The sequence below is a fragment of the Saprolegnia diclina genome, assembly GCF_000281045.1.
Source record: "Saprolegnia diclina VS20 unplaced genomic scaffold supercont1.10, whole genome shotgun sequence".
NCBI classification, from domain to species: Eukaryota; Oomycota; class Saprolegniomycetes; order Saprolegniales; family Saprolegniaceae; genus Saprolegnia; species Saprolegnia diclina.
Window position 1 is genome coordinate 1,036,401 of NW_008246077.1, and position 24,145 is coordinate 1,060,545.

General features: G+C 58.6%; 11 protein-coding genes across 12 annotated transcripts; 5 read left to right on the forward strand and 6 right to left on the reverse strand.

Annotated features, from left to right (window-relative positions):
• Nucleotides 1-546: 546 nt before the first annotated feature.
• Nucleotides 547-2,057, reverse strand: SDRG_04382 (hypothetical protein). The gene has a single exon (XM_008610056.1). The coding sequence runs from the start codon at nucleotides 2,005-2,007 to the stop codon at nucleotides 613-615; it is 1,395 nt and encodes a 464-aa protein (XP_008608278.1). The 5' UTR covers nucleotides 2,008-2,057; the 3' UTR covers nucleotides 547-612.
• A 1,113-nt stretch (nucleotides 2,058-3,170) lies between these two features.
• On the forward strand, nucleotides 3,171-3,932 carry SDRG_04383 (hypothetical protein; the record flags this gene model as incomplete). Its single annotated transcript, XM_008610057.1, has 1 exon — nucleotides 3,171-3,932. The coding sequence occupies one exon, from the start codon at nucleotides 3,171-3,173 to the stop codon at nucleotides 3,930-3,932; it is 762 nt and encodes a 253-aa protein (XP_008608279.1).
• A 35-nt stretch (nucleotides 3,933-3,967) lies between these two features.
• On the reverse strand, nucleotides 3,968-5,927 carry SDRG_04384. Of its 2 annotated transcripts, XM_008610058.1 has the most exons (5): nucleotides 5,411-5,927; nucleotides 5,114-5,352; nucleotides 4,614-5,068; nucleotides 4,377-4,566; nucleotides 3,968-4,334 (listed from the first exon to the last, which is right to left on the reverse strand). In XM_008610058.1, exons 1-5 carry the CDS (start codon nucleotides 5,832-5,834, stop codon nucleotides 4,023-4,025), a joined length of 1,620 nt encoding a protein of 539 aa, XP_008608280.1. In that variant the 5' UTR covers nucleotides 5,835-5,927; the 3' UTR covers nucleotides 3,968-4,022. The 2 variants fall into 2 exon arrangements, with proteins under 2 accessions (XP_008608280.1, XP_008608281.1); XM_008610059.1 differs by having other exon boundaries at nucleotides 5,114-5,927.
• A 205-nt stretch (nucleotides 5,928-6,132) lies between these two features.
• Nucleotides 6,133-6,398, forward strand: SDRG_04385 (hypothetical protein; the record flags this gene model as incomplete). Its single annotated transcript, XM_008610060.1, has 2 exons — nucleotides 6,133-6,222; nucleotides 6,279-6,398. 2 exons carry the CDS (start codon nucleotides 6,133-6,135, stop codon nucleotides 6,396-6,398), a joined length of 210 nt encoding a protein of 69 aa, XP_008608282.1.
• A 91-nt stretch (nucleotides 6,399-6,489) lies between these two features.
• Nucleotides 6,490-7,139, reverse strand: SDRG_04386 (hypothetical protein; the record flags this gene model as incomplete). The annotated part of the gene is made up of 4 exons (XM_008610061.1): nucleotides 6,490-6,641; nucleotides 6,690-6,810; nucleotides 6,861-7,006; nucleotides 7,058-7,139. 4 exons carry the CDS (start codon nucleotides 7,137-7,139, stop codon nucleotides 6,490-6,492), a joined length of 501 nt encoding a protein of 166 aa, XP_008608283.1.
• A 531-nt stretch (nucleotides 7,140-7,670) lies between these two features.
• Nucleotides 7,671-9,221, forward strand: SDRG_04387 (hypothetical protein). Its single transcript, XM_008610062.1, has 6 exons — nucleotides 7,671-8,007; nucleotides 8,058-8,411; nucleotides 8,460-8,558; nucleotides 8,608-8,696; nucleotides 8,743-8,981; nucleotides 9,028-9,221. The coding sequence occupies exons 1-6, from the start codon at nucleotides 7,702-7,704 to the stop codon at nucleotides 9,144-9,146; spliced, it is 1,206 nt and encodes a 401-aa protein (XP_008608284.1). The 5' UTR covers nucleotides 7,671-7,701; the 3' UTR covers nucleotides 9,147-9,221.
• On the reverse strand, nucleotides 9,160-12,431 carry SDRG_04388 (hypothetical protein). The gene is made up of 8 exons (XM_008610063.1): nucleotides 11,811-12,431; nucleotides 11,667-11,762; nucleotides 11,439-11,624; nucleotides 11,277-11,382; nucleotides 10,766-11,229; nucleotides 10,228-10,717; nucleotides 9,840-10,183; nucleotides 9,160-9,794 (listed from the first exon to the last, which is right to left on the reverse strand). The coding sequence occupies exons 1-8, from the start codon at nucleotides 12,363-12,365 to the stop codon at nucleotides 9,201-9,203; spliced, it is 2,835 nt and encodes a 944-aa protein (XP_008608285.1). The 5' UTR covers nucleotides 12,366-12,431; the 3' UTR covers nucleotides 9,160-9,200.
• A 640-nt stretch (nucleotides 12,432-13,071) lies between these two features.
• Nucleotides 13,072-16,519, forward strand: SDRG_04389 (hypothetical protein). The gene is made up of 10 exons (XM_008610064.1): nucleotides 13,072-13,749; nucleotides 13,792-13,887; nucleotides 13,936-14,121; nucleotides 14,166-14,271; nucleotides 14,324-14,490; nucleotides 14,535-14,843; nucleotides 14,900-15,404; nucleotides 15,451-15,776; nucleotides 15,820-15,894; nucleotides 15,940-16,519. The coding sequence occupies exons 1-10, from the start codon at nucleotides 13,129-13,131 to the stop codon at nucleotides 16,441-16,443; spliced, it is 2,895 nt and encodes a 964-aa protein (XP_008608286.1). The 5' UTR covers nucleotides 13,072-13,128; the 3' UTR covers nucleotides 16,444-16,519.
• A 3-nt stretch (nucleotides 16,520-16,522) lies between these two features.
• SDRG_04390 (hypothetical protein) lies at nucleotides 16,523-17,356 on the reverse strand (the record flags this gene model as incomplete). Its single annotated transcript, XM_008610065.1, has 4 exons — nucleotides 16,523-16,749; nucleotides 16,807-17,015; nucleotides 17,057-17,121; nucleotides 17,159-17,356. The coding sequence occupies 4 exons, from the start codon at nucleotides 17,354-17,356 to the stop codon at nucleotides 16,523-16,525; spliced, it is 699 nt and encodes a 232-aa protein (XP_008608287.1).
• Nucleotides 17,357-18,606: 1,250 nt separating this feature from the next.
• Nucleotides 18,607-19,737, reverse strand: SDRG_04391 (hypothetical protein; the record flags this gene model as incomplete). Its single annotated transcript, XM_008610066.1, has 5 exons — nucleotides 18,607-18,680; nucleotides 18,726-18,947; nucleotides 18,998-19,114; nucleotides 19,164-19,255; nucleotides 19,298-19,737. The coding sequence occupies 5 exons, from the start codon at nucleotides 19,735-19,737 to the stop codon at nucleotides 18,607-18,609; spliced, it is 945 nt and encodes a 314-aa protein (XP_008608288.1).
• Nucleotides 19,738-20,547: 810 nt separating this feature from the next.
• On the forward strand, nucleotides 20,548-21,616 carry SDRG_04392 (hypothetical protein; the record flags this gene model as incomplete). Its single annotated transcript, XM_008610067.1, has 4 exons — nucleotides 20,548-20,966; nucleotides 21,016-21,108; nucleotides 21,172-21,266; nucleotides 21,321-21,616. The coding sequence occupies 4 exons, from the start codon at nucleotides 20,548-20,550 to the stop codon at nucleotides 21,614-21,616; spliced, it is 903 nt and encodes a 300-aa protein (XP_008608289.1).
• Nucleotides 21,617-24,145: the final 2,529 nt, after the last annotated feature.

Below are 24,145 nucleotides of genomic sequence, written 5' to 3' on the forward strand. Positions count from 1 at the left end.
CCGTCTTTCGGCCTCTCGTCGATGCGCTGGAACTGGAGCTCCCCACGACGCTGTACGCGCTCTTGTTTGAGCCGCTGGTGACGGCCCAACGCTACCGACGACGCGCGGTCGACATGATGTGGCCGCTCCTACGCGCCTGTGTGATGCACACTGTCTGGCTCGCCCGCAACGACCGCGTCTTTCGTCCCGAGGCGCCCGTCGTGACACCCGAAGCGGCCGCCGCCCGCGCCGCGTTTTTGACCAAGATGCACCTTCACCACTTGATGCTGAATACCCAAGCGATGTGTCTCTTTCAAATGATGCACGCCCTGCGCCACGACGCCTGGCTTCGTGACAACCTCGTCCCGGCGTGCGCCATCCACACGCCTCGCCTTCAACACGGCTAAGCCTCGCCGCAGATGCCGTCTAGCACAACACGCTCTGAATCGAAAGTCCACCCCCAAAAACAGTTCAGTGTAAATTATATCTAAATAGACTCACTTCAACAACAACTACGATGTACTACAGTCTACTACAATAAAATAAAATCGACGACCGTTTGGAAATTCCATGTGCATACAAACGCTATATATAAAGTGTACAAAGGATTTACAATAAATTAAAAATGCAAGTCTACTCGCGTTTCCAATGCGCGATGTTGCGGAGGACTTGGCGCAGCGGCGTCTCGACGTCGTCCATGCCCGGCAGCAGCATGAGCGCCGAGAAGGCGGGGACGACGAAGCCCTCCATGAAGGACGACTGGCTCTTGGGGCAGATGCCCTTGGCGCGGTCGCAGTCCATGCTAAGCGGCCAGCCGCGCGCCCGCTCCTGGTCGCCCTGCAGGAAGAGCTCACCGTGGAGCCGATCGACCCACACCTGGTGGATGCTCAGCGGCTTGGAGGTCTGTCCGAGGTCCGAGACGTGCACGGCAATCTGCACGACGAGCGTCACAAACTCTTTCGAGCTGCGGTCGGCGGCCGCCAGCGCCGCCAAGAGGCGCTTTTGCTCGCACACGGACGTGGTCCAGATCGTCTCGTGGATCGTGTGGCGCATCTCGGCCTGGAGCGACGGCGAGAAGCGGCGGAGGACATTGTGGGCCGCGAGGATCTTGAGGCCGACGTCCGAGTGCATGGCTTCCAGTGGACAGCACACGGGGAACGTCCGTGAGAGTTCGTGCTCGCTCTGCTTGAGAAATTTGTTGGTGAGGCCAAAGTGCTGCACGTCGTGGAGAAGCGCGGCGAGGAGGCCCGCGATCTGGTGCGTCTCGGCGAGGATCGCAGTCAGATTCGTGTTGCGCAAGATGGCAAAGAACGAGTGGAGCACGTCGGAGGCGTGCTCGGCGTTGTGGTAGATGACGTGGCGGTTGTACTTGGCTTCGACGTCCGAGGCAAACTTGGTGAGCGTGTCGAGGTCAATGTCGTCGTAGTCGAGGAGCGTGAAGATCGCAACCGCGACGAACGTGAGCACCGAGTTCGGGACGTACGCCGCCACTTGAAGGACATTGAAGTTCCACGTTCCAAAGCCATTATCAGAATCCAACATAATCTTGCGCAGCGCCGCCACATCGGTCGGCGAGAGGTCGGGCGACACGCGCGCAAGCACGCTGTCCAAGAGCGCTGGCGTCAAGTCGCCGACGTCCATGTCGTACTCGTCGTCGTCCTCGTCGTCGCTGAGCATGTCGACGTCGTCGACATCGACGATATCGCTCCAGTCGATCTCTTTGGCGAGCAGGTGGCCGCCGAGCTTGTTGAGCGGCTTGAGGTGCGCGAACGGCGGCGTCAAATTGCCCACCGACACATTCGTGCGCGGCGGCGGCGACTGGAGCGACACCGTCGACGCCGTCGGGTCCGGCGCCGAGATGGAAATGTCCTCTTTCTGTCGGTACGCCGCAAACACGTCGGGCGCCGACTTGCAGATCGGGTTCTTCGCAAGGGCTCGGCTCGGCGGCGATGGCCACGGGCGTATGCTGGCGCGCCGAGTGATCACGAGCCGACTCGCCTCGGCCTCCATCTCGCGCGGCCCGTGCATGCTCTGAACCTGTCGAACTTTTTGCCTAGTGGAACCAAGGTATTTCCGCCCAAGCGAAGTAGACCTGCGATATGTTTCCGCACAGCTTCTCCCGTTTTTCATTTGAGGGTATAAATAGACTCGGAGCTTCGAACTTCGATGCCAGTGGCATAACGACCAACGGCCGCGCCGGAAGGACGTGGCGTCGCCGCGACGGCAAAGAGGCGCGCGGCCACCGCCACCGCCGGCGCCACGCAGGCGAGTATCGATAGGCTGTATGCGCAAGTCGGCTGGAAGGGCCTCGAAGATTGCATCGTCTTCCATCGACCTCCCTTGGGACATGTTGCTGTTCCCAAACAGACAGATACCCTGCGCAAATGTGGATGGTGTCCGTGATGAGGCTGCAAGCACCATCATCGCGGTGAAAGCTTGAAGGCGCTGGCTTCTTGAGGCCATCGGCAGCGGATCTTTGACGCGCGCAGCCGTCTCGAAAGCTCTGTCATCGCTGCCCGCCTGTCTGCACCACACCACATACTACATACTGCTTGGTCCTACTACGTCCAGATGGCCCACTAAGTTATCAGCCTTCGATGGGCCGCCCTTCGAATCGCCTCTGGCGTACACGTCGCCGGAAGCATGTCGCAGCGCGCGGATGCACCGCGGAAGCAACGGGGCACGCTGCCCCCTTCTTCTTGACTCATCTCGAATCCAGCGCCGCCACTCTATGTGCACCACGTAGCTTCAAACGTGTGGACGCGGGCCAATCGTCCCACGCACTGTCCCCGTCCGCGCTTGCTGCGTGGCGCGTCAAAGTGATTGCTAATCTCACCTCACGCGGCGCATTTCGCAGCGCCGCTTCCCGCACACGCATCGGGCGCCAGTAGTATGATTCGACAGCCTTCCCGCAGGCGCTGCTCCTCCTCCTTCCTTCGCTGCGACACCTCGCGCAGCTTGCCGCGGTTCCCTTTTCTCATCGCTGCCAACCGTCGTCGTCGTCCCGCGGAGGCGCGCGGTCAAGACAAGCGTCATGCGATGCCATTGGCGCAAAATGTCTACAACGGCGCACGCTCATTGGTTTAATGGCGCGCCTGCAACGCCAAGTCTCTAAGGTATTGTATGGTGGCATACCAGCTGGCGCCGACTTTTGACCAATTCGAGGCCGGCACGGATTGCAGGACACCATCATGGCAGCGACGACGCTCAGCGAGGCCGAGTTCCTCACGCGCTTCTGGGACGCCCATGGCTCGACCTTCATGCGCTGGTTCCTCGCGATTCCGTATGCAGGCCAGCTCTCGATGCTGCGCAATGCGTCGCCCGACATGCCGCTGCAGACGCCGGACGTGCTCCAAGCCACGGACATTTTGACGCCCGAGCTCACGATTGCGACGCTCCTCGCCGACCAAGGCAAGCCGCTCGTGCGCCTGTTGTGCAACCGCGCACGCTTCGACTGCGCCGCCGAAGACCTTGCGTACCTCAAGGGCCTGCGGGCGAAGAAGCGCATGCCGACGTTCTCGGGCACGACGTTCGACAGCGTTGCGCTCGCCTACATTGACCCGACGGATCCGGAGCAGCACATCCAGTCCTTGCTGCCATCCGTGTCGCCCACGTTACTGCAGGAAACCCAGGCCAAAATTGACGCCAACGTGCTCATCGAGGCCGACGTGTGGCTGACACTGCAGATGCGCCAGCAGATTTTGCTCACGTTCCTCGCCAACGTTGCGCGGACGTTCGAACTCGTCTTCTTCCAGACGCAGGGCACGGTCGAAGGCAAGATGGGTTGCCGGACATGCGGTGCCAGCGCGCAGCCGGATGCGGCGCCGCTCCTCAAGTGCCCCTGCGACGCCGCGCTCTACTGCTGCAAGGACCACCAGACCCAAGATTGGCCCAACCACAAGGCCACGTGCAAAGTCATTCGCGCTCGCAAGGCCGAGCTCGACGGCTTGTAGCTTTTCGCAAACCACCTCCTAGACATCGCACGCAATGCAGCGTTTCAAACCCTTTCGTGTGCTGTTTCGACATATTATTCAACTAAGAGCTTACTCGTTACGGGCCAAGAACTGCTTGTACACGGGGTTGTCGGTCTCGTCGACGTGGTGGTAGGCGACAGCGCGGAGGTACTCGCCAAACCGCCCTTCGTCCCCCGGAGGCACTTGGAAGCCGACGAGGACGCGGCCAATGTCGGCGCCGTGATTCCGATAGTGGAAGAGCGATATGTTCCAGGTCGACCCGCCGTGCATGTGCGTCAGGAACGCCTTGAGCGCACCAGGCTTGTCGGCAAACTCGAAGCGAAAGAGCCGTTCGTTGCCCACGAGCACGCTCTTGCCGCCCGCGAGGTGCCGTGCGTGCACCTACGACGGAGCTCAGACGCCATAGTGCCCGTGTCAATCTACCTTGGCGAGCTCGTTCTCTCGGAGGTCCTCGACCGAAAAGCCGGCGCCGCTCAGCCGCGCGAGCACGCTGTCCGACTGCTCGCGGGACGGGCTCTGGAACGACATGCAGATGTGCGCGTTGTCCTTCTCCGAGTAGCGGTAGCTAAACTCGGTGATGCGGACGCCCTCGGCGTCCATGTACGAGTGCAATCTATGCATGTCGATTGGGGCGCGCGAGTGGAATACCGTAGTGTGTACCGCTCAAAGGCGCCGGGACGCTCGTCGATCTTGACAGAGATGAGCGTCTCGGCGCTGTCGGCACGCTCCGAGACAAAGCGCAGCCGCGTAAAGTCCATATTGGCACCAGACGTAATCGCGCAGTAGGTGCCACCGCGCAGTTTCTTGTCCTTGATGTAGCGGTCGACACCGGCGATCGCGAGTGCCCCCGCGGGCTCGAGCACGACGCGCGTGTCGTTGAAGCCCGTTTTGATCGCTGCGCAAATGTCGTCGGTCGTCACCGTGATCATCTCGTCGACGTGCGCTTGGCAGATGCGAAAGGTCTCCTCGCCCACGAGCTTGACGGCCGCGCCATCCGCGAACAGCCCAACTTGGTCGAGCTCGACGCGCTTGCCTGCCGCGAGCGACGCCGTCATGCCTGCCGCGTCCGCCGCTTCGACGCCAATGACCTTGACGCTGGGCCGAAAGTGCTTGACCTGCATACGCCTCAGCTGCCATGTCATTTATGGACGGTGACGCACCCAGTTGGCGACACCCGCGAGCATACCACCGCCGCCGCAGCAGACAAAGACGGCATCGAGCGGCTTGCCTGTGGTTTGCTGCAAAATTTCCATCCCAATCGTGCCTTGGCCCGCAATCACGAGCGGGTCGTCGAACGGCAGAATCATGGTCCGGCCCTCGGCGGCCTCGATGCGCCGCGCTTCGGCGGCCGCTTCGTCAAAGTTGTTGCCATGTAAGATGATCTTGACCGCGTCGCCACCTGAGTTGACAATGTATTTGCAGTCGCTTGTCATGCGAGATGAGATGCGTCGTCGTACCGTGCTGCTGGACGGCCTTGACCTTGATCTCGGGCGTTGCGAGGGGCATGACGATCGTCGCATGGAGCTTGAGCGTCTTGGCCGAGAGCGCGACGCCCTGCGCGTGGTTGCCGGCGCTGCAACAAACGACGCCCGCGTCGCGCGCTGCCGTGGACAAGTGCGCCATCTTGTTATACGCGCCGCGGATCTTGAACGAGAAGACGGGCTGCATGTCCTCGCGCTTGAGCAAGATCGTGTTGCCAAGCGCTTCCGACATCGCGTGCGCCTTCATGAGCGGCGTCGTCACGGCGATGTCATACGCGCGCGACTCGATCGTCATGCGGCAATAGTCGTCCGTCGAGAGGCTCGGCGCATAGCGCTGCGTCGACCCGAGCGCGCGGCTCCACGGCCGCGTGCTCAGCGCCCGTCGGCATGAGACCAGCATGGTATATCGGGTTTTGACGCCAACTTCAACGTCGTATGCATACAAACCGCAAGAGAGTATGGCCACCACGAGAATGCTCTTGGCGACGACCGCACAAGATACGTTGAAGTGGCCTTTTTCGCCCATCGAGTGTTTGCGCAACGGGAGTGTTTGCGCAAGGCATCTCTTCTCCTTTTTGATTGGATAAAAAGGACGAGAAAGGAGCCAATGATATCCTGTCGAACAAGTATTTTACTATCTAGTCGGTGGCATCGACTAACTGGGACGGTGAGTTGCAAGATCTTGAAGGGTTGCGACGATGCCCGCGACGCCCATGAAGCTCCGGCTGCGGAGCCAAGCCCATGCGGACAACATCACGAAGCGAGGCCACGTGGCGTCCAGCGCTCGGGTTAGCACCGTCGATAGGTCATTGCGAGAGCCCCAGCTGATGCCATGCACGAGTAGGGACCACGCGACGCTGGGTACCGGGTTGGCCCGATGCTGCTCGGCTTCTTCGTCTTTGTCATTGTCGGATCGTCTTTGCTCCAGATTCTGCGCGCCGTCCAAGGCACGGGGCCTCTCTGATGGCATAGCGTTCCATCGTCGCGAAGGTCGTAGGAAGAAGACGAAGATCGCTTCATTCATTCGGGTCGGGAACGTCTAAATATGCGTCGGTTTACAACTCGTCGCGCTCGGTCTCTTGCAAGCGCTTGATAAAGTCCGACTTCTCGACGCACCCGTTGCAGTTTTCACCACGCTCCTGGAGGATCTTCTTGAGCTCCTTGACGCGCATCTTGGAGTAATCGGTGCCCTTGGCCGCCTTGATGGCTACACAAGCAAGGGTCAGCGCACCCTTTGGTTAGTGGGACGGCGTACGGAAGCGAATCGAGCAGAATTCGGGGTTCTTCTTGCTCAAGCCTTGGCAAATCTTGAGCGTCTCTTTGCCGAAGGTCACCTGCCGCGCCGCATCCTTCTTCATGGGCTCCAAAAAGTAAAACTACCGCCAGCATCATGAGGACCAGGGCGATATGAGAATCGTCCGCGTACGAGCTTCTTCTCCTTAGGGTCGGCCTTCTTCTTCGAGACAAGCTTCTCGAGCGCCTGCTCGGCGACTGCAAGCTTGTTCTTGCCACCCTTCTCCGCGAGCATCGTCGAGTAGGTCGACTTGAGGTCTTCGATGACCTTGATGCAGACTAGAGCGTCGTTGCATGAGATATGGTCATGTTCCTAGAGGTCATATCTACCTTCGCACTCCTTGTCATCGGCCGCGGACGTGACGGCCGAGAGGCCCAGAAGAGCAAGGACGACGACGTGGAAGAGCTTCATGATGCGAGGATCCCAAGGCAAAATGAGTGAACACGTGGATCGCCATCCTGCGGGCTCAAACGGACGTCCGGATAAAGCTGTCGACCGCGGAGCGATGGGATTGGCGGATGCTGTGTATTTAAATACTGCACACAACTCAAACGACAAGCTTGAATAAAGAATACGATATTTATTTAAATGACCTTCAACAAACACGGTATTAAAATATAATGTTTTAATTCCGATACAAATCATAAGTTATGCACTCGTTTTATATCCGATCTAGAAATTTCGACCTTCAGGTTACGGCGACAGGAAATAGTGTGCATACCTCGACAGAATCGCCGCAGTACCTTGTGCGTGTAGGAAGGCGGCCGTCTATATTGTGCCCACATTACGATGCTCTCTACTGGCCCATGCGCAGAGGTGTCGTGGGGCCAGGCCAAGCGGGCTACGACGCAAATCGCTTGCACACCAAAATGTGTCTGTGTAGCGTCAATATACACTATATAAAGACTGCGGTTTCGAAATGGTGTATGGTTAAAGTCCCGGCCGTGATGCAGCGGAAACGCCAACGATCGCGATGACGACCAAGTACGTGAGCCACGAGGTCCGCGACAAGTTCTTCCAGGCGCAGCGCGCCGTCGCCGCCAACAAGATCTGCTTCGACTGCGATCGACGCAGCCCCATGTGGGCGACGGTCTCCTTTGGCATCTTCATGTGCTTGGACTGCTCGGGTTACCACCGCCGCCTTGGTGTCCACGTGTCCTTTGTGCGCTCCACCGACATGGACGAATGGACCGAAGACCAACTGCTCACGATGCAGCTCGGTGGCAACAACGAGGCCCGCAAGTTCTTCAAGCAGCATGGCGTCACCGACATGATGAACGTACGGCCACGACGTCACGCGAGTTGCATGCTCTTATCGCGTCGTGGTAGATTGATGAAAAGTACAAGACCAAGGCCGCGACACTCTACAAGGCGCAACTCGCCAAGAAGATCCAGGCTGCCTCCTTTGACGCATCGCCGTACACGACCGTCGACACGTCGAGCGCGGCCTCGGCCCCCGGCGACCTCGACGACCTTGTCAAGCTCGTCGGTGCCGGCGAGGCAGTTGCGGCGCCCGCGTACACGTTGCCGCCCGCCCCTGTACGCGCTGCCGCCACGCAGCCTAAGCCCACCGAAGCGCCCGCGACCGGCATGCTCGATATCAACCGCCCGGTTGTCCTGCTCGGTGGCAACGCGAGCTCGGCCGCCCCCGCGGGCACCCTCACCTCCAAGCTCTCGAGCCGCGTACGTCTCCTACCATGTCGTGTTGCCTCCTCTTATCCACTCGTTTAGCGCACGTCGGGGTCGACGGCCACGAAGCGCACGGCAACGCGCCTTGGCGCCACCAAGGTCAAGAGCTCGTTCGACGATTTCGATTCGATTCCGTTCGAGGTACTACACCTACTCGACGTGTCGACCGAGATGTAACTCTGGTGTGCAGAACCCCAAGCCGTCCGTGGCCGAGGTCGCAGCGTCCAAGCAGATCGATGACGACGAGGCGCTGGCGCGTGCGATCCAAAAGGCCGACGAGTACGATTCACTTGCGGATGGTCGAATGGACGCGATTGGTGCGTAGAGAGACCTTGGCGCAGAGCTTGAAGACGACGCGCATTGCGTCATCCAGTGCGACCGAGGCCAACAAGACGTCGCTCGACAAGTACAAAAACTCCAAGTCGATCTCGTCGGCCAACTACTTTGCCGGCGAAGAAGGTGATGCGGACCGTGAAAAGATCCGCCAGTTCTCGGGCGCCCAAGCCATCTCGAGCGACATGTACTACGGCAATGGCGACCGCCCGCGCTCGGCGTCCATGGAAGGTACAAGCTTCCTCGCGACCGACTTCTTGACGCATGCGGCGCGTAGCTGCCGACGAGGCCGCGTACCAACTCGACCAGCTCAAGTCGCAGGTGTCGGACAAGGCCGCCAAGCTCAAGACCATGACGTCCAGCTTCTTCTCCGACTTGCAAAACCGGTACGGTTAGGTCCACCCAAGACTCGCCACAAAAGTGCAACATATTCAAAACACAACAGAAGACTTAGCAAATGCCTTCGGCCAAGCTCTCGTCCGAGAGCAGTCGCGAGCGCGGCGCGAGGACAGGCGACACGGCCTTTGGTCGCATGGCCGGCGAGGCGGGCTTGAGCATCGGCGCCGACGTCGGCACCACGACGGGTGGCAACGGTGTCTGGACGATCTTGGTCGCCTTGTGCTGGACCACCGTTAAATACGAGTCGTGCCACACCGGGCCGAGCATGTTGGCAAGCTCGAGGAGAATCTCTTGACTCGCCCACTCGTGGTGCACCGCAAAGGACGGGAGCTTGACGACGGCGTGGATGTTCTTCATGAGGAACGGGATGCACGCGCGGCGGAGGCTCTCGGCGTGGCAGTCGTTGCTGAGCGAGAGGAGGTCGACGACGTTGCCGACGTCGATGCGGTCGGCCAAGAACGACTCGATGCGCTTCTGAAGCACGGTCACTTGGTAAAACGACGCCGCGCGCAAGAGGTCTTGCGCCGTGCCCTCGTCGATCGTGAGCTTGCCCGTGTAGATGAAGCGGAGCAGCATCGAAAACACATTGTACGAGCAATTGTCGATCTCGATCACACGCTTGGTCGTCGTCGTCGTCGAGCCAAACTGGACACATCAAGTTGATACCTTGATACATTTCAGCGAGCCTACCATGTTTTTGAAGTAGGCGTTGCGTACAAAGAGCACAATCTTGTGGGCGTTGATGGGCGCAATGTGGCCTTTCACGAGAAACTGAATGTCCGAAAGCGCGGCGAGCGTGAGCAGCTCTTCGTGGTTGTCGACGTGGAAGGGCGGGATCTCGATCGAGGTGTCGGGATGGTACGAGTCCGGAATCAGCCGCGTGATCGCGTGGGCCGCCGCGCAGCGCGGGTACGTCTCGGCGCTCTGGAGCATGAAGAAAAATACGTCCATGAGCCCTTCCTTGAGGAGCTCGACGACGTCGGCGGGCTCCATCATATGCACAAACGTCAAGAGAATATTGGCCTTGAGCGGACCTACGAACAGCCATACATACAAAGAAGCGGCATGGGCAGTGTACCGCTGGCAGCGTCGGTCGAGACGCGCGAGACCGAGTGCAGCATCTTGCGAAACTCGGCGCGGTTGATTTGCCGCCAAATGTTGCGCAGCGCTTGAAGGCACTGTCGCCACGTGTCGGTGGTCTGGTCGACCTCGAGCATGTGGAGCACGGCACCTTCGAGCACCATCTGCAGCGCGCTCGCCACGTCCAGTGAGAGCGCGAGGAACGTGCCGGCCGCCGGGAACGACACGTCTTCGTCCGCGCAATGCAGGGCTTCGATCAAGATCGGGATGCCGTGGCAGCGCGTAATGAGCTCGTGGTTGTCGGGATTCTCCATGAGCGACTCGAGCGCGACGACGGCCGCACGGGCACGCGGGTTGGCGGCCACGAGCTCGATGAGCGCCGGAATTGACGTCTGGACGCACTGGTCACAGAGCCGCGCGCGCTCGCTGAGCCCTTCGACCACCGCGCGCGAGAGCGAGCAGTCGCTGCAAATGATCGTCCCGCACTCCTACGAGACGACCACTCAGATCTGAGGCGTGAAGAGCGACCGGTGTACCCGGCAGTGGTGCTTGCGCCGAATGAACGAAAATGGCACGTCGCAAATCGCGCACGAGAGCGCTTCGCAGTCCTCGGCCCACGGCTTGATCCACTTCCACTTTAGAAGGTCGCCCGCTGTCTCGACGATCGTGCTCTTCGCCTCGCGGAAGCCAAGGCCAAGCACGTCCACGATGCGGTCGCTCAGGTACGGCGACGGCTGCGCGTTCGAGACATGGTCGGCGTACAGCGACGCGCCGACTTGGCCCAGTTGCGGCGCGTAGGCGGGGAGGCGCGCGACCCAGTTGGGCAGACCCACCTGCAGTGGGAGGTCACGCCCGCTGTAGCCGTTGGCGCGCAGCGTCTCGACAATGTCGCGAAGCCACACCGTCTTGTTGACGCAAATGTACCGACCCCGCGCGTCCGGGTGTTCCATGGCGAGGATGTGGGCGACCGCGCAGTCGCGCACGTCCGTGACAGCCCAGTCTACCACCGCGTTGGCCCTTCTAGCAGCAGAGTGACGGACGACGTACTGAGGTCGACAAGGGCCGCGTAGGCACCGGTGATGAGGTCGTAAACGACTTGGTTGCCGGGCGGGATCGACGCGCCGCAGACCGAGGGGCCCATGAGCGTGCCTGGCTATAGTGGACGGGTAGCAATGCGACCATGCAATGTTGCAATATATGGGGACGTACGCAAATCGTCACGAGCTCCAGGGTTTCTTGCTCGACAAGCTGCCACGCCTTCTCTTCGGCGAGCTTGAACCCAAAGAAATGCGGGTTCTTCTCGAGCGACGACTCGGTGTTCCAGCACATGTCGTTGACGATCGTTGTGGGGCTCACGCTGTCGCAGAGCGCGGCAACCGACGACGTCAGGATCATCTACGTGACGTGCTTAGAAGAGAGATGGCGGTGGCAATGTACCTTCTTGACCCGAGCGCGTACGCACGCCTTCATAAAGTTGGTCATGACGGGCACGATGCAGTGGATGCGGCTTGAGACCGTGTGCATCCCAGGCTCCTATTCAAGGACGTGAGAAACTTGGTGCAACCAGGATGCGAGAAGGACCTTGGCTTCCGAGACAGGATCGCGCACCGTGCAGGATGCGGGCGTGCCCGTGTGGATGACGTACTCGCACCCTTCGACAGCCACGTCGCAGAGCTCGGGCGTCAAGAGCGACGTCTCGACGATTGTCAGGTTCTTCGCCGCCTTGGGGAGCTCTTTCAGGCGCTCGACGTCGTCGGTGCGCACGGGCACGGTGGCCCGCACCTTGTAGCCGCGCTGGAGCAGCTCGGCAACGATCCACGCGGCGACGAACCCGTCGGCGCCAGTGACGCACACGGGCAGCTTGGATTGGCTCGCATTCAGAAAGGCTGGGCGGTTCTTCTTCGAGTCGGTCGTCTTGAAGCGAAGGCTCGCCCACACCGACGGGTAGATGCAGCGCGTATCCTCGAGGCGCTTCTTGGGCGTGCGCGTCTTGCGCACTTTGCCCGTGGCCTCAAAGGCGCTGGTCGGGCCGGAGGGCTTGCCTCGGCGCTTGACGCTCATGATCTCGGCGCCAGCGCCCTTGGCCCGCGCGGTCTTGTCGTACACGAGCCCGTCGCCTTGGGGCCCAAAGAGCATGCTGCGTGATAAGCCAAGTGGGTTGATGGGGTGCTCGCTACTAGTAGTTGCAAGCTGCAAGCGGCGTGATACAATACTTTTCATGACCCATCACCTCATGTTTGTATGCGCATTAAAATATTTTATAAAATACTTCCGCCGATGCACCACTTCACAAGCATACAAAACGCAAGCTAATTCAATACCAACCCGCTTGCAAGAGAAGATACGACTTCAACTCAGGCCGTTGGATGGACGCACGCAACTTTTTGGCCTGAAGCGGGCAAGAGCGAGGACCGTCCACGTGCTATCAGCAGGCGATCTCGGACCGTCTACGACGCTAGTATGCGATCTGCTGCGTGCATAGACACGCTGGAGACGTCGCATGGGTTGTCGAGGACAGTGGACCGCGGCTGCGTTTCAAGTTGGGTGTTTTTAACTTTTGCGGTGCTGGCCAGGTTATCCGGATGATCATTTTTCACCGGATTCACGCCCACGGGAAATCACTCAAACTACACGGTACACGTGGTGGTGACGGCCGCAAGCTTCGCACGGTCGCCGGGCGCCTTCGAAAATTCGACCTGCTGGCTTCTCGCGCTGCGACCCCTTGTTCCACACCGTGCGTGTATTTCCCGCGGTGGAAAATATGAGATGCCACTTGGGATTTGTATGCCGTGCCATCGCATTCCCCACGTGTGTGTGGGCCAGGCGCTTTATCCGGATCGACGAAGCCGCCGTTGGCGTCGGAATTACGCAGTAGTACCCGCAGAGGCAGGGAAGCAGCATGCTCTTCGGCCCGCAGGTCCCCGTGGCGCCGACACGGCCGGGCCCGTCGAGCAGCGACAGCTTGAGCAGCGCGGTGACGACGACGTCGACCGTGACCCTGGACGACGGTGCACCCGTCGAGCGCAAGAAGAAGAAAAAGCGCAAGGACAAGGACGCATCGCGCAAGAGCCTCGACGAGAAGGACCGCCCGCCACGCACCAAGCGCGACCGCATCAAGAAGCCATCGCAGTCGCTGCCTGTGGCCGAGTCGCCGTCATCCGCCCAAGACATCTCGGCCATGTACCCGAGCGTGTGGAAGATCTTGCGGTACCGGCGCAAGACGACGGCGGGCTCGATGCACAAGCCCGTCTGCGTCACGGGCGTCGATGGCTTCTTGGCGGCGTGGATCGTCGCCGAGCTGCTCTTACGCGGCTACAAGGTCCGTGGCACGGTTCAGAACAAGAGCGACGACATCTCGAAGCTATTCGACTTGCCGCATGCGAAGAAGAACTTGACAATTGTCGAGACGTCGCTGCTCACAGCGCAGTCGTGCGACTTGGCCGTTGACGGCTGCGACTTTGTCATCCACACGGGCACGCCCACGTCGTGCTCGGTGCGCGACCCTTTCTCGGAGCAAAACGTACGGCGTCCATGTCGCGTGTCCCTCTCATCGCTGTAGTAGGAGCCCGGTGTGTACAGCATTAGCAGCCGCGTCCACTGCATTGTGCCCATGATGAACAACTTTATCACCGCGTGCATTCGTGCCAAAGTCAAGCGCGTACGCGTCCTCTACTCGTATCTCTTCTCGATGCCCATCGACTTCTAGGTGGTCCTTACGTCGTCGGTCGCGGCCATGGCCGACCATGTCGACATGAACACGAAGATTGACGACCTCTCGTGGAACGTGACGTCGTCGCTCGAGCGCAACCCGCACTTTTTGAGCCTCAAGCTCGCGGAAGAAGCTGCGTGGCAGCTCGTCAAGAACGAATCCATGGAGCTCGTGACCGTCAACGTACGTCCATTCGGTCGACTCTGCGCTCACGGAGAGGGTTGTAGCCGGGGACGCTCATGGGGCCGTCGCTCTGCAACGACAAGATCTCGCCAGGCACGCAAATTGTGTACGATTTGATCACGGGCCAGTACTCGGCGCTCGTCGACTTTAGTAAGCGACGTGACCTGAAGGCTATCAAAACGAATATGTGTCGACTAACTAGACTATGCGCTCACGGACGTGCGGGACTGCGCGGCCGCCCACGTCCTCTTGCTCGAGTACACGGAAGCCAGCCACCGCTATATTTGCGTCAACCGGACGGTTTGGATGAAGGAGATTGTCCAGACACTGGCCCAGAACGGCTACAGCGGCCGCAACCTCCCCTACCAAGTCGGTTCCTCGTGCATGACTCTGCCCGCTCAACTGCAATCTAGGTCGGCCTTCCTGGCTGGGTCGCCATGCTGCCAGCGTACGCCATTCAGCTTGGCCAAGTCGGCGTCTCGCTGTACCCGGACGACCCGAGCCGCGCGACCGCGTCGCCGTACTCGAACGCCCGGCTCCTCGACGTCTTCCGCTTCAACGACATTCAGCAGTTTCGCCAAGTGGGCACCACGATTTTGGACGCAGCCGCCGATCTGCTCAAGTGGAAGCTCATCAAGCCCTGGGCCGAAGACAAGGTCGCGGACGCGTGCACGTGTTGCAAGGCGCTGTTCACGGTCGTACGACGGCGCCACCACTGTCGCGTACGTCGGCTCTCCAATGGTCGTATTCTGGGCTCATCGTCGACTGTGCTGTGCAGGAGTGCGGCGACCTCGTGTGTGCCAACTGCTCCATGTCGCGCGCGATCGTCGAGGGCTTTGAAGACGCCAAGCAGCGCTTTTGCGACGCGTGCGTGCTCAAGTCGATTCCATTTTCGCTCGAGAAACTGAGCGCGCCGACGGGGGACGTGACGCAGATGCGCAAGGCCGCGATCGTCCTCGAGTCGCTCCTCGACAACCAAAACAACCACGACTTGTTTGCGCGCGGCGGCGGCATCCCCGTGATTCTCCAGGCGCTGCATGGCGCCGACGACGTGGTGACGGTCCACGCGGCGCACACGCTCCACCGGCTCTCGCAGCGGCTCTCGAGCGCGCTCCACCTCGTGCTGGAAGGCGCCGTCTTGCACATGCTCGAGATGGAAGAAGGCTCAGCGACGTGGCGCGCGTGCCTCCTCGCCATGCGCAACATTTGGCGCTACATAAGCCGCGAGGACTTTCGTACGATGCTCTATGCGTCGCTCCGGCTCACAAATTCGACGGCGATCGGTACGAACATGGGGATGTTGTGGGACCGAAGCGACGACGCGTGTAGGCAAATTCAAGGGCAACGTCATGCTGACGCTGGTGCACATGCTGGACCCGTCCGAGTGGCCGCGGCTGCTGCCCGAAGGCCTCCTCTCGGTGCTCTTGTTGCTCCTGAAGGCGCCGGACGCCTACTCGCACCGCACGGTCGCGTACGCCATCAAGCACATGCTGCCGTCGACCTACTCTCCCGACGTTGCGATCACGTACCCCGTGCTCCGCGAGTCGTACGACCGCGAAGTCGAGCTTGTCGATGTGCAGTTTGTCGTGGAAGGCCGACTCATTGGCGCCAACCGCGTCGTCCTCAGCGTCCAGAACGCCTACTTCAAGTCGCTGGTACTTGTTTTTTCTCGAGGGATGGCGCTCAAGGAACACGTAGCTGAGTGGCCCGGGCGACGTGATTGAGATTGAAGACTGCTCGTATGCGACATTTCTGGCGCTCATCAACTTTTTGGTGGGTTTCACTCGACGTGTGGCGTCTCACCTGTGTACGGCTTAGTACACGGAGGACGTGGCGATCGACCTCTCCAATGCGTGCGACCTCCTGCTCGCCGCGTCGTCGTACCGCGTGCCCGAGCTCCAGAAGCGCTGTGAAAAGTTTCTTGCCGACGAGATTTCGATTCCGAACGCCATGACGGTGTGGGCGCTCGCCGACCAGTGCCAAGCCGACGACCTCAAGCGCGCGGCGCTGCCGTATCTGCTCAAACACATTTGCGGTATTGTCAAGACGGACGGGTTTGCCGACAACCATGGCTGGGTCGCGGACGAGCTCGTGGAGGCGCTCTGCAGTGCGATGGGGCCGCGCTACGTGCGCGAGTGGCGTGCGATCCACGAGGTCAGTGCCGCGCCGCACGAAGCGGACGACGCGTACGACGCCGAGCGCGACGAGCCCGAGGTCGACTTGTCGCCAACGTCGGCCAAGCTGGTGGACGCGCCGCGCGCGAGCGATGTCTTTTCCGAGTCGTCGTCGATGGGCGACGACCTCATGGAAGGCATTTGCTAAAGTCGCCTCCTATTTAAACCCACGCCCTACTGCAAAATATACAACAACAAAGCTACAAGGTATTACATTTATTGCTTGATCATGTGCGCTTGTACGCGCGGACATAGTCGACATACATGCGCTGAGGAAAGACGGTGGTCGCGTTGGGACTCCCCGGCCAGTCGCCGCCCACCGCTAGGTTCAAAATGAAGTAGAACGGGTCTTTGGGTATGAAGAAGAAGGCGGACGGGGCCCACTGGGCGCTCGAGAGGATGTAATAGACGCTGCCGTCGTACAGCCACGAGATGAACGTTGGTGTCCACTCGACTAGACGTAAAGTATCAATGTGTCAATATATCAGTGGCAGTCGGAGCCATAATTGACCGTGGCCGCCGTGCCCGTCGTGCCACAGCCCGCCGACGTGTGGAGGTTGTTGCACGATGGACCATAATGGTAGTTGCCTAATTGGCATGAGAGTGCGACGTCTCTGGGAACAGGGCGGACCGTTGAGCGTATTGGGAAAGTCCCCCGTGTACTCCATAATGTCGATCTCGCCGGCTGTGGGCCAGCACGCACTCGTGCGCGGCATGAGCCTACGTCTGTCGAATAAAGAAGCGCCGATGATGAAGTATACCAAAAGGCTGGCCACATGCCTTGGCCGACCGGGAGCTTGATGCGCGCTTCAAAGCGGCCATACTGCTGCGCAAATGAGAGTGAGGTGTCGAGACGCCCGGACCGATACTGCCGCGTGCCAGCAGCAGGATATGTACGACTCGTTCGTAGCCTCAATGACGAGCGACCCGTTCGTGACGTAGACTTGACTCGCCAAGTACACTTGGAGCTCGTTGTTGTAGACGCAGTTGTTGCCGGTCGAGCAGTCGTTGAGGACTCTCCATGTGTTTTTGTTGAGCGTGTCAAAGTTGTCCTCAAACATGAGCGTCCACGTCGAGACAACGGCACTGGGTGCCGCGGCCGTCGGGGCTAGTGTTGTCGTCGCATGGGTCAATATTATTGACCCATGTCGTCGTCGGCGCTGCGAGAGCTTTGATTCGTCTCGTCCCAGCCGGCGCTTGGATGCTTGGCGATGGGACTGTCGTGAATTGTGGCACAAAGAGCTCGAACAGCGCGAAGGCTGAAGTCGTATGCTACAGGAGACAGAGGTGACTCTCAGCGCAATGAGCTCCGGCTATCTTTTACCAGAGAGAGGCTGGACAGCGCTGTCACTGTGGCCGACGAGGCCGAGTCTGACGCTCCACCAACGTCGATGCAGCGCGGATGCTGTCGCTGACGAGGGCGAATCCCACAAGAAGATAGCTTGCATGCATGGGAGTTCTTGAGGCTACGTCACGTCATAAGCGAGGACGCCTGCCCGAGGTGGCGTACCGGTATCAGTGGTGAGAGTTCTACAAGTGAGCTTCGAGTCCAGACTGCTGATCGCGATGAATTGAGCTCAGTGGGAAGCTGATGCTGACGATCTGATATCGCGCAAGTGGAGACGATGGCTCCACTGATGGGACACCTTGTTGGCAACAACAATCTCATCGTCGCATCAAGTGCTCGCTGCCAATCAAGTTGAACGCTATTGCACCACTCTCGTAGTCAAGAGCTAGGTGTTTTGTGTGCGTCGTGCGTCAAATGAATGGATTCTAGCGGCATCGTGTATCGGAAGGACCACTTGGATTCGGATACTGCTCAAGTGGATGCGTATCATTGCAAGAGGACCGAAGAGAACAAGATCTGCTTTGGGATTACAAGTCGTCAGTGCACTAGGAGGTTTCCATGTTCGCGTAGTCCTCCGATCGTCTGCATTTCGAAACATACACTCGCCACGGAGCGCAATCTTCGCTCAGCTCTTGCGCGTCAAAGGACTCTGAGCAAATCGCAATCGCACATCATCGTTAGCAACCGTACGGGCGCTTGGCGGTGCCGAACCTTGTCGTCGCCACGGGACCATCTTGTTTGTGGGTGCAGTTGTTGACTACAGTCTTATTCCTGATTTAAATCTCTAGTTGCAGCTATGCAACAGTTCTCCCACGACAAGTCGAAGATACTACCGGTACCGGACGTAGTACCAAGGCCATAACATCGGACGTGGAGAAAAATATGATGCACTATCTAGCTCTTTTGTACACGCTAAAACGCATGATCATAGTAATATATTACTGTCCACCGACATGCAGAACTCTACGGACGGTTTGTAGCATTCGAAGGCACATACTGAGCAGCGTCGCCGAGGACGGGAAACGACACGGCCCCCACTACGCAAGATAAAGTCGGTTTGGTTCTCGACGAGGGCAGACTACCATGTTTGTACACGCGCACATAGTCGACGTACAAGCGCTGCGGGAAGATCGTGGTCGGGGTAGGGTTGCCGGGCCATCCGCCGCCAACGGCAAAGTTAAAGATGATGTAAAAGGGCTTGGCCGGAATGAAGAACGGCGCCTTGTTGGTGCACTGAGAGCTATCCAGCTTGTAGTAGAGGTGGCCGTCGAAAAACCACGAAATCGACGTGGGCGTCCACTCGGCTAATCGCACACAACTTTTAGCTCCCGACCAGCGACGAGTCTCATCGCACCTGCGTAAACATGGTACTCGTTGTTGAGCGCGACGTCAATGGCTTTGCCCGTCGTGCCGCACACGGACGCGTCCGAGTGCAGATTCTTGCTGCATTGTTGACCAAAATGAAAGTTGCCTACGCCAAGTCGGAGCGATGAGCCGGGTCGTGCCGCTGCGGTGCCTACCGTGAATAGCTTTCGGCTTCTTGTTGCCAATGTACTCCATGATATCAATCTCGCCGTCCGTGGGCCAGCACCGACCGCCCCGCGGCATGAGCCTACGACAGAGATGGAAACGAGATCACTCCGGGCGGACATACCAGAAGGCTGGCCACATGCCTTGGCCCGTTGGAAGTTTGATGCGCGCTTCAAACCGGCCGTACTGCTGTGCAAAGCTGCCGGACGAGTCCATGCGCCCGGACCGGTACTGGCGTGTGCCGGCAGCTGGCGACGTGTACGACTGGTTGGTCGCTTCGATGACGAGTTTGCCCTTCTCGGCACGGATTTGGCTGGCCATGTACACTTGGAGCTCCTTGTTTTGCGCGCAGTTGTTGTTGGTGGAGCAGTCGTTGTGAAGCCGCCAGCGCGAGGCGTCGACGGTGTTGAAGTTGTCTTCGAAGGTGAGCTGCCACTTGGTGCCACCAGTCAAGTTGGCATTGGGAACGACAAGGATCGTGGATGCGTTGGAGGTCGCAGCGATCGCCGAGACGAGGAGACTCAGCGAGACAACGAAAAGACGAGCGGGGCACAAGGGCGCCATGGGCAAAGTAAAAATGAGCTGCAGATGCTGTGTGCGTCGGTCGTATTTGCATCTTGCGTTTTGCAGCAAGAAGAAGTGCTGAGGTCGCGAGTAATTTCTGATGCTCCGATCACCCGTCCCACTCTCGCCGTCGTGCAGAAGCGGATGGAAACCAGATGTGTTTGGTGCGGCTTCTTTGACGGCACTTTGCCCTATGACAGCGCACGTTCACAGTAGGTCTCTCCACGAGCGACTGGAATCGCGGTTCCCACCAGCCTGCTACCCCCCGTTCGATGCTTTTCCTCCCCATCACCCTCCCCGTCGCGCAGATCGCACAATGAATTTGGGTTATACTAGTATACCATTAAGCCCTTGGTAGTACCAACGCTAGCAGTTATGAATCAGGTTACTAGACATGCCGACGACGTTCGGTTCGCGAACGTATCGTATAGTTATAAATCCAATGACCTGTTGTTGAAATGCGTTATTACTCAATCGGCCTGTGTGCGTCGTTGCCTGGCTGTCCTGGGTCATACCGTTTGACGACCCAGATTCCCAAGCTCCAAGCTCCGTACACGACCAGATCACAAGCTTCAAACAACACCATATGCCCAGAAAGCGACTCTTGATAGCGGACATACCAACAATATGATGGGGAAGGAGCTTATAGAGCTTGTTGTTTTGTCCACCACGTCTACCCTACCCCTTGGACATTGACCAGCGCGCGTGTGCCTTCTGCCGTGCAGACTCGTGCGCTAACGCGGCTTGGATCAACAGATGCGTGTGACAACACCATAAATGTCAAGCCGCTTGCATCCGTCTCACTTTTCAATGTACTCGCTCCTGCTCTTGCTTCTCGGCGCGGTGTCGGCCACCAACTGCACCACGCTCAATAGCACGGCGCGCCCGGTGCCGTTCAGCTTGTCGCCGCTCGCCGGGTGGCAGGTCACGTTCGAAGACAACTTCGACGTTCTCAACAAGTCGCGCTGGACGATTGCCAACGAGTGTTCGACCGAGCACGAATGCGCCCACAACAAAGAGGAGCAAGTGTACTTGGCGTCGCAAGTGCGCGTCGAGGACGGCAACCTCGTCGTCGAGGCGACGCGTGACGCGTACACGTCACCGGCCGCCGGCACGCGCCAGTATCGTTCCGGGCGGCTCGACTCGTCCGGGTCGTTTGCGCAGCAATTTGGCCGCTTTGAAGCGCGCATCAAGCTCCCGGTCGGTCTTGGCATGTGGCCCGCCTTCTGGTCTAGTTTATCGATCGAAAATGCACTGCATGAATATCGAATGGCGTAGGCTCATGCCGCGCGGCGGGCGGTGCTGGCCCACGGACGGCGAGATTGACATTATGGAGTACGTGGGGCAGTCGCCCGACCAGATTCACGGTGCGTGCATGCTTGATGACATTCTACTATTTTGATGCGGCGCAGGCAACTACCACTTTGGTCCGAGCTGCAACCGCAACTTCCACGACGACAAGGCAGTGTGCGGCAAGACGGGCAAGTCCAAGCAAGTCGACCTCGACAATGGCTTCCACGTGTACGCCGGTACGTCGTTCACTTGTTGCAACCAACCTATGAACAAACGCGCTACTACTCCAGTCGAGTGGACGCCAACGGCGATTTCGTGGTACTTTGACGGCCAGTTGTACTACGTCCTCGACAGCAACCAGTGCACAGACAAGGCGCCGTTTTACATTCCGCAAAAGACGTTCTACATCATCTTGAACCTCGCGGTTGGCGGCACGTGGCCCGGGAGTCCGTCCGCGTCGACAGTGTTTCCCCAGCGTATGCTCGTCGACTATGTCCGCGTCTACAAGCCTCGTGAGTCCCCTCCATTCCGGGCGCTGGAAGCCACATATCTCCTTGTAGTGCACGCCGTGATTGGACAGCTCTAGAAGCACCTTTGGATAGACGATACCACATCCGTAACAACTGCAATACACGCGTCTATCTTAGAGACCATCTTGTTATTTGCACTTGTCTTTACGTCATTTAGTCTGTGCGAGAACGAGAACGGAGCGCCAAGAAGTTCATGCTCTCAATATTGACTTAGCACCGTCTGCGGTGGGTGTTTCGGATTCTATCGCTGGCTAGTCGCCTGGCCAGCTCTGGCTGTCAAGATGCTTAGTCGGTCGCCTTAGGACCAGTAGGGGAATTCCTACTTTACATGCTGGAAGTGCGGGGCCAGTAGGTGGTGTCCATTTCTTCTCTATCCCATTGGCGTTGTCATCGGAACCACCATGCTGGTGCTTCACAACGTCGCTCGGCAGGGGGTATTTTTCTCCACAACACCACAACACCACAACACGATGCGCGGACTAGTGTTGTTGCTGGCCGCCACGCTCGTGATGGGCACTCAGTCCATGGTGCCAGCGAACGCGACCAACGCCAAAGCCAAGTGGACGCTCACCTCTAACGACGAATTCAACTCGTTGGACCGGGCAAAGTGGCGTATCCTCAACGACTGATCGACGACCAACAACTGCATCTACAACGACGAGCTCCAAGCATAGTAGTACCAAGGGTATCTATAGCTTTGCTAGTGCCTTGTCATGGCTGACCATTGCCCTTCGTCTGGCACCTGCGCGGCGAGGTCCAATGCATTCCGCTGCATGACAAACGGCGCGAGTGCGCGAGGCCGTTCCCTAGATCGCCTTGGAGCCGTTGGCCCTCCATCTAGTGCAGCGATGGGTTGTGCTCCACCCGAAGCGAATGGTTCTTGACTAGGGTGGATTTGACGATCTAAAATGCATCGATACAGTACAATACACTGTTTTCAATATATTGCCCATTTCCAAGTGCATTTCTAACCAGGTATTAATAAATGTACGGCAATCATTAGGGAGCCACCCAGGGAGCCACCTGCAAGCTCACACTGTCACGACACCATGCAAGCTTCCATATGGTGTTGTAGACAGTTCACCATCGGTGACTGGTTTCGATCACCCGCGCTGGTGCTCGTACCAGGCCCTCTTCCCAGACGCCCTCATCCTCGACGCCCTCGTCCCGGACGTAGTCTTTAAGGGCTTGGAAATTCAGTTTCCATTTTGCCTTTCAGCAAGCATTTAACACACACACCAGCTTTGCACAATTGCCAACGTGTCCTGGCTAGGACTGTCCACGAGTATGACACCCCGGCAACCTTGGGGCCGTTGGATATAGGGTCGAAATATGTGCCCGCGCGAATCTACCTACCGATGGGCACGTAAGCATTTACGAGGTGCCAAAGCGATTGCGGCACCAGCTATCACGTGGCTATCAGCCGTACCGCCCAAACAGACGATTAGGTTACCATCGGTGACACCACGCGTTAAGCTTGCTACTGCAAGCAAAATGGTTCCTGATATGGTGACATGAACCGCGTTTGACGTACACGTGGCTGCGAGGAAGGCCAGAGCGCTGCTTTGACACACATTGTGCGTGGCGTGCGGTGGTCTAGGCGCGCGCATGATGATTCTGATGGGCGAATACACGACCGATTGTGATTCTGGCGATGACAGCGCAAATCAGATCCATGTACCAATCTCACGTGGGTCGATGCCCAACTCGAACTTACATCCGGTGAAGACCTGCCGTTCGTTCGAGTTTTGACGCCGTAAATCCAAAACATGTGGTTTTCAAGGTGCCGTCAGGTCGGAGAGGGTGGTACTCGCGTAAAGCGGCTCTTTGTTGTGTTGTCCGAGTTGTGCTCCATGTCGACGGCGGTCATCGCAAGCTCAATGGTTCATTTTCCAATTGATGTGCTTTGACACTCCTCCTTCCTCAATGAAATCCATCATCTTCACCACGGCGCTTCTCGCCGCGTCGGCGTCTGCCCTCGAAATGACCACCGAAGAACCCAGCGCGGTGACGGTCGCATGCGTCAGATGCGGCACCACTGTGGCATTTGTGTCGGACAAGACATTGAATGCTAGAAGTCCATGAGCATATTTTACATTCAAAGCCAAACGAATAAAGTTCCATGCAAGTTGGGGTCGTCCACGCAGCGTTTCCCACTTTCATTGAGAGAATTCTTGATCTCGGTCGAGAGAGATCGGTCTCCGCGCTTGCTATGCTTGCCGGCGCCCGCAACGACGCAAATACAATCGTGTCCTTTGGCTTCGAGCAGCGGTAACTTCTGGTGAATCAGTGTCAGAGCCTGCTTGACAGTGAGGTAGTGCACGTCGATCTGGCCGATTTCCCCGCAATTCCAATTGCGAGATTTTGAGATGGCTTCGAGACACTTGGCCCTTTTCGCTTCAATCTGCAGGCGGAGTTGATGCTGCAAGACACGCTCCTTGTTGAGACCCCGCATGTCGCCCCTGGCCTTGGCTTCCCCCCCTTTCTTGTACGACTCTTTGTGTTTGCGAACTTCATCATCCGTCTGAAATTCCTTGTAGATGTGGTCAAGGTTGGTTGGTACTTGTTCCGATGTTCGTGTTGGC

Excerpts from the sequence above, each read along its gene's own strand:
- SDRG_04382 (XM_008610056.1), bottom strand. The coding sequence starts at position 2,007 with ATGCACGGGCCGCGCGAGATGGAGGCCGAGGCGAGTCGGCTCGTGATC.
- SDRG_04384 (XM_008610058.1), bottom strand. The coding sequence starts at position 5,834 with ATGCTGGTCTCATGCCGACGGGCGCTGAGCACGCGGCCGTGGAGCCGC. Across the intron at positions 5,353-5,410 it reads CAAGGCCGTCCAGCAGCACG|GTGGCGACGCGGTCAAGATC; the intron begins GTACGACGACGC and ends TTGTCAACTCAG. Across the intron at positions 4,335-4,376 it reads GAGAGAACGAGCTCGCCAAG|GTGCACGCACGGCACCTCGC; the intron begins GTAGATTGACAC and ends GCTCCGTCGTAG.
- SDRG_04387 (XM_008610062.1), top strand. The coding sequence starts at position 7,702 with ATGACGACCAAGTACGTGAGCCACGAGGTCCGCGACAAGTTCTTCCAG. Across the intron at positions 8,008-8,057 it reads GCGTCACCGACATGATGAAC|ATTGATGAAAAGTACAAGAC; the intron begins GTACGGCCACGA and ends GCGTCGTGGTAG. Across the intron at positions 8,982-9,027 it reads GCGCTCGGCGTCCATGGAAG|CTGCCGACGAGGCCGCGTAC; the intron begins GTACAAGCTTCC and ends TGCGGCGCGTAG.
- SDRG_04388 (XM_008610063.1), bottom strand. The coding sequence starts at position 12,365 with ATGCTCTTTGGGCCCCAAGGCGACGGGCTCGTGTACGACAAGACCGCG. Across the intron at positions 11,230-11,276 it reads CGCGGCCCTTGTCGACCTCA|ACTGGGCTGTCACGGACGTG; the intron begins GTACGTCGTCCG and ends ACGCGGTGGTAG. Across the intron at positions 10,184-10,227 it reads CTCGACCGACGCTGCCAGCG|GTCCGCTCAAGGCCAATATT; the intron begins GTACACTGCCCA and ends GGCTGTTCGTAG.
- SDRG_04389 (XM_008610064.1), top strand. The coding sequence starts at position 13,129 with ATGCTCTTCGGCCCGCAGGTCCCCGTGGCGCCGACACGGCCGGGCCCG. Across the intron at positions 14,272-14,323 it reads CTCGGCGCTCGTCGACTTTA|ACTATGCGCTCACGGACGTG; the intron begins GTAAGCGACGTG and ends TCGACTAACTAG. Across the intron at positions 14,491-14,534 it reads GCCGCAACCTCCCCTACCAA|GTCGGCCTTCCTGGCTGGGT; the intron begins GTCGGTTCCTCG and ends ACTGCAATCTAG.